The sequence below is a fragment of the Ranitomeya variabilis genome, chromosome 7 (genome assembly GCF_051348905.1).
Source record: "Ranitomeya variabilis isolate aRanVar5 chromosome 7, aRanVar5.hap1, whole genome shotgun sequence".
Lineage (NCBI taxonomy): Eukaryota > Metazoa > Chordata > Amphibia > Anura > Dendrobatidae > Ranitomeya > Ranitomeya variabilis.
Window position 1 is genome coordinate 11808830 of NC_135238.1, and position 9256 is coordinate 11818085.

The 9256-nt window shown below is 42.3% G+C and overlaps 1 protein-coding gene across 1 annotated transcript; it reads right to left on the bottom strand.

Annotated features, from left to right (window-relative positions):
* Positions 1–607: 607 nt before the first annotated feature.
* Positions 608–4926, bottom strand: LOC143785310 (E3 ubiquitin-protein ligase TRIM39-like). The gene has a single exon (XM_077274062.1). It carries the CDS (start codon positions 4924–4926, stop codon positions 3361–3363), a length of 1566 nt encoding a protein of 521 aa, XP_077130177.1. The 3' UTR covers positions 608–3360.
* Between the last annotated feature and the right edge of the window lie 4330 nt (positions 4927–9256).

Consider the following 9256-nt stretch of genomic DNA (forward strand, 5'->3'; position numbering starts at 1 on the left):
TGTGGAATATGCAAAAAAAAAAGGGGATATGAGATGGTTTACTGTATGTAATCATGTCTCATATCCTGTCGGGTTTGTGAAGGAGAAATGAAAAGCCGGTAATTGAATTACCGGCTGTTCACAGATATCGCGCTGAATGAAATCTAAATACAGAATATATATATATGTGTCTCAATGACATATATATATATATATATATATATATATATATATATATATATACTGTATATATGTTTTGCCGAACATTTGAGCCCATAAATCCATTAGATGTCGGTTTTGCAAGCCTGCGCGAAAATCTCGCAGTACGGATGCCATACGGATTACATACGGAGGATGCCATGCGCAAAATACGCTGACACACCCTGACTACGGATCACTATTTTGGGAACATTTCTCCGTATTACGGCCGTAGTACGGACGTATAATACGTGGCGTATTGTCTTACGCCAAGTGTGACGCCGGCCTTACAGACGCCTACAGGAAGACCAGACAGAGGTCCCAGAAGGAATGTATTAAAAAGGACAGGAGATTAGACAAGGAAAAAATGCTAAAACTACTGAAAATATGGAAGAATTTAAATTTTGTCTCATCATCACATGTAGTGAAGGCCGAGCCTCCATTAGGAAGATATTATACCGGTATTGGTTCATTGTCCATGGTGATCTGATTCTTCAGAACTTAATTCCCAAGAAATCAAATATAATATATAGGAAATATAAAACGTATCTGGTAACGGGACCACAACATTTTTGGTCTCATTTTTTGCCTCGCCATTGTTTTAATGAGCCTCCTCCAGGCCGTAGATTCCCTCATTCTTCCGTTTCTTATCACCAGGACTTCACAGTATGGAATATTCTGCGTAAAAAAAGCACAGAGGGTAAGAAATCTCTATAAATCTCATCCGCTTTACTAGAACTGTAAGGAAAATGTTCACACGTTATGTTTTTCAGAGTTTTTATGCAAATTTTAGCTGCGTTTTACTGTACCAGCAAAGTCTATGAGGTTTCAGGAATCTCCTGCACACGGCTCGGTCTGTCCTCAGTATTTTGTGAAATCCCTCGGTTTTTGCAGGATGCAGCAAGTCACGTCTTTCAGCATTTAACCAATGTTTTTCACCAATAGAAAGCAATGAGTGGTGCAAAAACTGAAAAATTGCAGGTATCAGATTTTGCTGCATTTTTGGTGCCAAAACCTGATGAAAGTGAATCAGATTTTTTTTATGAACTAAACTTTATCAGCATGTACAAGAGACAAATGTACAAAAACACAGGGAAAAAACGCAACAAAAACTAAACAAAACCTGCTTTTTTGAAGTAAGTTTCTTACTGCCAGGAGAACCGATTGACTGTGGAAAAAACCAGCAAAAATGCAATGTGTGAACATAGTCTAAGACAAGGCATTTTTCATTCAGCAAAAATACAACAGAAACTCCTCGGGGCATCGAGAGCTGATTGGTGGAAGTCAGAGTCCAGTAAGTAGAATTTGTACCTATTATATATTTATAGATTCTAACGCATCGGGTATTCTAGAATATATATGTAGTTTATTTATGAAGATTTAAGAATAATGCAATGAATACACAGGATTTGTAGTATATAACACAGCCACGTAGTATATAGCACAGCCACGTAGTACCTTGCACAGCCACGTAGTATATAACACAGCCACGTAGTATATAGCACAGCCACGTAGTATATAACACAGCCACATAGTATATAGCACAGCCATGTAGTATATAGCACAGCCACATAGTATATAACAGGCCACATAGAATATAACAGCCCACGTAGTATATAGCACAGCCACATAGTTTATAGCACAGCCACATAGTATATAACACAGCCACGTAGTATATAGCACAGCCACGTAGTATATAGCACAGCCATGTAGTATATAGCACAGCCCACGTAGTATATAGCACAGCCACGTAGTATATAGCACAGCCATGTAGTATATAGCACAGCCCACGTAGTATATAGCACAGCCCATGTAGTATATAACAGCCCACGTAGTATATAGCACAGCCCACGTAGTATATAGCACAGCCCACATAGTATATAACACAGCCACATAGTATATAACACAGCCCACGCAGTATATAACAGCAACGTAGTATATTGCACAGCCACCTAGTATACAGCACAGCCCACGTAGTATATAGCACAGCAACATAGTATATAACACAGCCCACACAGTGTATAACAGACAGCCACGAAGGATATAGCAGAGCCACGTAGTATATAGCAGAGCCACATAGTCTATAACACAGCCCCCTACAGTCTATAACACAGCCCACGCAGTATATAACTCAGCCAACACAGTATATAACTCAGCCAATGCAGTATATTACACAGCCTACGCAGTCTATAACACAGCCCACGTAGTATATAGCAATGTGGGCACCATATCCCTGTTAAAAAAAAATAAATTAATAAATAGTTATATACTCACCTTCCGGCGGCCCCCGGATCCAGCCCAGGCCTTTAGTGATGCTCCTCGCGACGCTTCGGTCCCAAGAATGCATTCTTCGGACAGGAGCGGCGCGCGAGGAGTGGAAAAGGCGCCAGAAGGTGAGAATATAATGATTTTTTTATTATTATTTTTAACATTATATGTTTTTACTATTGATGCTGCATAGGCAGCATCAATAGTAAAAAGTTCGTCACACAGGGTTAATAGCAGCGTTAACTGACTGCTAAACCGCTATGTGGGCGGCTGGGCGCTAACTGGAGGGAAGTAGGGAGCGGCCAAACTGTGGCAGCGACCAATCCGCGACTTGGGATTTCCGCGACAGACAGACGGAAGTGCCCCTTAGATGATTATATATATAGATACTTTCCATATGCCGCAGACCCTGAGAATGAAGGGGCCACAGAGCTGATTTAGTGCTGTGTCCCCTCCCTGTTTACCCTGCACAGCAGCGCTCCGGACCCCCGATGTGCCCCCCATCCACTGCGGCCATACTGCAGCTCCTGCATCGGGGGAGTCCAGAGCTCCAATGTGCAGGAGGCTGAACTAATGCTTCAACCCCTTTATTCTCAGGATCGGTGGGGGTCCCGGGAGTCAGAGTGCTGACATATCCCAGCTATATACCAGCACTTTATCAGAGAGGATTAACCCTTTACTGAATAACAATTATCAGTCTCAGGACAATTCACCCATTAATATTTACATTCTGCTCAATCATGGATTCTGCATCTGATCTACAGGGAAGAGGAAAAAAACAATAGGAACAATCCCCCCATGACTCCGCCATATACACTGTATTATTAGAGGGTCCTGCTCATAACTCACTATATACAGATGTGTCCATGTGACAAGGAATAATGGAATTATAATGTGACGAGGACGACATCAGCCTCAGCTTCTTATTGTAACCGAGGCTCCATGATCCACATAGAAGATAACATGTAGGGGTTCAGTGAAGGAGGCGGTGAAGGTGTGTAAGTGTCTGATGGGGTCACACAGCTCATAGAAGGACAGACGCCCGGCCTCATAGTCTAAGAAGACTCCAAGTGTTGGACATGTTGCCTTTACACTGAGGGTTAGTTCTTCGGACTTGTGCCAAACTTCATATCCTCCATTATACATAAACAAACTCCAAGATTTATCATTATTGTCAATACCAGACTTATCTCCTTCCCTTTCTATACTGGGATAGGACAGTCCAATGGCACATTCTCCTATCTGGTTCCACTCTACCTCCCAGTAATGTCGTCCTGAGGAGAAAACACATCTGCTTAACACCTGGGGGTAATCCACAAATCTTCCTGGTAATTCTGGTTTCTCCTGTTCTCCTGATTTTGTTGCCGTTTTCAGATCTTCTGATATCTTCACACATCTATGAGCAGTGTCCACATCCAGCAATATGTCTGGGACATGGACCCCGAGCTCTGATGTTACATTGGTGACAATATCCCTCATAGATCGGTGTAAGGTCAGTGAGATCAGAACCTCATCCAGATCCTCCTCAGTACTGACCTCTCCACCATCTCCCCCTGTGTCCTCATCTCCTCCATGACTACACACTGTAATGTCACTTTCTTGTAAGAGTATTATTGGGTCGGTGACACGGCACATCTCCTCCACATGACGCATCTTCCTGGACAGCTCGTCCTCCTGTATTTCCAGCTTTTTGATCCGATGAGATATCTGGGACACAATCTTCTCCTCCTGTCTGGAGACCTCGCTCAGCGCTTTCTTTTCTGCCATTTCCAGTTGCTTCTTAAGGTCCATAAATGTCTTACTGATGTTCTTCCTCTTATCGGAGGCTTTCTCCTGGATCCTCCTCTTATGATCCTGCAGATTCTGGACTCCTATCTGAATATCTGCTTTTTGTGGGTTTAGTTCATCCAGATATTTCCTCAGTTCCTTTTTCTTCTTCTCAGAAGCCTCATCTAGAAGTTCCACCTGGTGTCCTCGGTGTTCACCAACCAGACAGCAAGACACACACAGGCAAGCCGCATCCTGCAGGCAGTAATACTCCAGAATCTTCTTGTGGTGGGAACATCTTTTCTTCCCAAAAAATCTTGTGGGATTTGTTAATATATGATCTAATGTCTTGTTGTGGACAGTCAGGTGGTCGTCACAGAAAGTATTCTCACACTGCAGACAGGATTTCACAGCCGGTACAGGAGACTTTGTACAGTAAGTACAGAAGATTCTGGTCTCCTCCATACCAGGCTGAGTAGATGAGAAACGCTCCACTATATTCCTCAGCTTCCGGTTCTTCTCCAGGGCCGGACGCTCCGGATATTCTGCTCTGCAGTCAGGACAGGAATACCCTCCAGCCGCCTCCTGTGCATCCAGCACACTCACAATACACGAGCGGCAGAAGTTGTGTCCACATCTCAGGGATACGGGATCTGTATAGAGGCTCAGGCAGATGGAGCACTTCAGCTCGTCCCTCAGCTCCGAAGACGCCATTGTAGTGATAAAGAACAGGAAGTGGAACTGAAAGTGATAGTTTCCTCCCAGTAGGAAGGGCAGAGAGTCTGTGCAGGATATTTAACCCCTACAACTCCATGTTTGTGTTCACTGCTGATCCAAGAAAGCACTTAGCGATCAGCCATGAAGATTTGGTGTGGGATTAGGAGTTGTAGTGTCTCCAACTGGTCATATTAAGCATCATTCACACATCAGTTATTTTATCAGTATTTTTGGGCCAAAACCAGGAGCGTCTCTGTAAGGCCGGGGTCACACGAGAGAGAAATGCGGACGAGGAAGAGGCGCAAAAACAACGCATTGCACTCGGACCAATGTTTCTCTATGGGGCAGCTTCCATCAGACGTTTATTTCTCGGCCGTATTTAACGGGCTGAGAAAATCGCAGCGATTGTCAGTGTATTCCTCCTAAAATCCGCCAATGAAAGTCTATGGGGCGAGAAAAATACGGATTACACACGGACCACACGTGTGACTTGCGAGAAATATACAGCGGTGTTCTATAGAAAAGCCGGTAATTCAGTGCGGTGTACAGTAAAATCCCACTGACAGGTTAGAATAGAATAGATAGAATAAATGTGTACACATAGTATAGGTATATATATGTATATACAGAGTATATATATATATATATATATATAGTTGTGGCCAAAAGTAATGACACCCCTGCAATTCTGTCAGATAATACTCAGTTTCTTCCTGAAAATGATTGCAATCACAAATTCTTTGTTATTATTATCTTCATTTAATTTGTCTTAAATGAAAAAACACAAAAGAGAATGAAGTAAAAAGCAAAACATTGATCATTTCACACAAAACTTCAAAAATGGGCCAGACAAAAGTATTGGCACCCTCAGCCTAATACTTGGTTGCACAACCTTTAGCCAAAGTAACTGCGACCAACCGCTTCCGGTAATCATCAATGAGTTTCTTACAATGTTCTGCTGCAATTTTAGACCATTCTTCTTTGCCAAACTGCTCCAGGTCCCTGATATTTGAAGGGTGCCTTCTCCAAACTGCCATTTTTAGATCTCTCCACAGGTGTTCTATGGGATTCAGGTCTGGACTCATTGCTGGCCACCTTAGAAGTCTCCAGTGCTTTCTCTCAAACCATTTTCTAGTGCTTTTTGAAGTGTGTTTTGGGTCATTGTCCTGCTGGAAGACCCATGACCTCTGAGGGAGACCCAGCTTTCTCACACTGGGCCCTACATTATGCTGCAAAATTTGTTGGTAGTCTTCAGACTTCATAATGCCATGCACACGGTCAAGCAGTCCAGTGCCAGAGGCAGCAAAGCAGCCCCAAAACATCAGGGAACCTCCGCCATGTTTGACTGTAGGGACCGTGTTCTTTTCTTTGAATGCCTCTATTTTTCTCCTGTGAACTCTATGTTGATGCCTTTGCCCAAAAAGCTCTACTTTTGTCTCATCTGACCAGAGAACATTCTTCCAAAACGTTTTAGGCTTTTTCAGGTAAGTTTTGGCAAACTCCAGCCTGGCTTTTTCATGTCTCGGGGTAAGAAGTGGGGTCTTCCTGGGTCTCCTACCATACAGTCCCTTTTCATTCAGACGCCGAGGGATAGTACGGGTTGACATTGTTGTACGCTCGGACTGCAGGGCAGCTTGAACTTGTTTGGATGTTAGTTGAGGTTCTTTATCCAACATCCGCACAATCTTGCGTTGAAATCTCTTGTCAATTTTTCTTTTCCGTCCACATCTAGGGAGGTTAGCCACAGTGCCATGGGCTTTAAACTTCTTGATGACACTGCGCACAGTAGACACAGGAACATTCAGGTCTTTGGAGATGGACTTGTAGCCTTGAGATTGCTCATGCTTCCTCACAATTTGGTTTCTTAAGTCCTCAGACAGTTCTTTGGTCTTCTTTCTTTTCTCCATGCTCAATGTGGTACACACAAGGACACAGGACAGAGGTTGAGTCAACTTTAATCCATGTCAACTGGCTGCAAGTGTGATTTAGTTATTGCCAACACCTGTTAGGTGCCACAGGTAAGTTACAGGTGCTGTTAATTACACTAATTAGAGAAGCATCACATGATTTTTCGAACAGTGCCAATACTTTTGTCCACCCCCTTTTTTATGTTTGGTGTGGAATTATATCAAATTTGGCTTTAGGACAATTCTTTTTTTGTTTTTTTCATTTAAGACAAATTAAATGAAGATAATAATACCAAAGAACTTGTGTTTGCAATAATTTTCAGGAAGAAACTGAGTATTATCTGACAGAATTGCAGGGGTGTCAATACTTTTGGCCACAACTGTATATATATCAGTGAGACATATATAATGTTTATATAGTTTATATATTGATATTTAATACATAGCTAGATAGCATAAAAGCCGATAATTCAATTTCCGGGTTTTTCTAAGTCCTTACCAAACCCGACCTGATATGACATATGGTTACATACAGTAAACCATCTCATATCTATTATATTTTTACATATTCCTCACTAATAATGTTAGTAGTTTGTGTGTGCAAACTTTGGGAGATCTAGGTGTTAAAATAAAAGGTTAAATCATGGAAAAAACTAGCTTGGGCTCCCGAGCAATTTTCTCCGCCTGAGTGGGAAAGCCAGTGACTGAGGGCCGATATTAATAGCCTAGAGAGGGGCCATGGTTATTGCCCCCCCGGCTGAAAACATCTGCCCCCAGCCACCCCAGAAAAGGCACATGTGTAAGATGCGCCTATTCTGGCACTTAGCCTCTCTCTTCCCACTCCCGTGTAGCGAGGGGATATGGGGTAATAAGGGTTAATGTCACCTTGCTATTGTAAGGTGACATTAAGACTGGTTAATAACGGAGAGGTGTCAATAAGACACCTATCCATTATTAATCCAATATTAGTAAAGAGTTAAAAACACACACACAGGGTTTTATTATCTTTATTTTACGCTCAATCCAACTGAAGACCCTCGTTCTCCTGTATAAAAAGGAAAATAAAAAAGCAACAATATCCCATACCTGTCCACCATACAGTCATGTCCCAGGATGTAAATCCATCTGAAGTTGTTAAATACAGTTACAACCAGGAGCCTGCTAATGCAGCCGCTCCTGGCTGTAAAAGACTGGGGAATTAATGAAATGAAGGTAACGGAGCTTCGGTGATTAGCGGTGCCGTCATCGAAGCTGCGCTCCCTGGTGGCATAAACTCATTTGAACTGTAGCGTGAGAAAATATTCAGAAAATTTCCCATGTTACAGTTCAAATGAGTTTATACCACCACGGGGCACAGCTTCGATGACGGCACCGCTACTCACCGAAGCTCCGTTACCTTCATTTCATTCATTCCCCTGTCTCATACAGCCGGGAGCAGTCACATTAGCAGAGCTCCTGCTTGTAACTGTATTTAACCCCTTCAGATGGATTTACATCATGGGACAGGTATAGGATATTGTTGCTTTTTTATTTTCCTTTTTTACAGAAGAACAATGGGCTTCAGTTGGATTGAGCATACAATAAAGATAATAAAACCCTATGTGTTTATTTCATTAAAATACTTTATTCTTAATGTGTGTGTGTATTTTTAACCCTTTACTAATATTGGATTAATAATGGATAGGTGTCTTATTGACACCTCTCCATTATTAACCGGGCTTAATGTCACCTTACAATAGCAAGGTGACATTAACCCCTTATTACCCCATATCCCACTGCTACAAGGGAGTGGGAAGAGAGTGGCTAAGTGTCAGAATTGGCGCCTCTTACAGATGTGCCTCTTCTGGGGTGGCTGGGGGCAGATGTTTTTAGCCAGGGGGGCCAATAACCATGAACCCTCTCTAGGCTATTAATATCTGCCCTCAGTCACTGGCTTTCCCACTCTGGCGGAGAAAATTGCGCAGGAGCCCACGCTAGTTTTGTCCATGATTTAACCCTTTATTTTAATACCTAGAGCTCTAAAATTCTGCACACACAAACTACTAACATTATTAGTGAGGAATATGTAAAAATATAACGGATATGAAATGGTTTACGGTATGTAACCATGTCTCATATCCTGTCGGGTTTGGTAAGGACTTAGCAAAAGCCAGTAATTGAATTGCCAGCTTTTCTGCTTTCTAGCTATGCATTAAATATATGTATATATATATGTTTTCATAAATATTTGAGCCTGTGGGTCCATCCTATGTCCATTTTGCAAGCCAGCGAGAAAATATCACCATACGGATACTTTTTGGAGAATAAAATCGCATCCTCGCATTGATTATGGATCACTGTTCAGAAACTTTTCTGCGTATCTCGGCCTTAAAAAACGGACCGTATTTTTATCCGTTAGGTCTGTCCCAGGCCTAATGCAG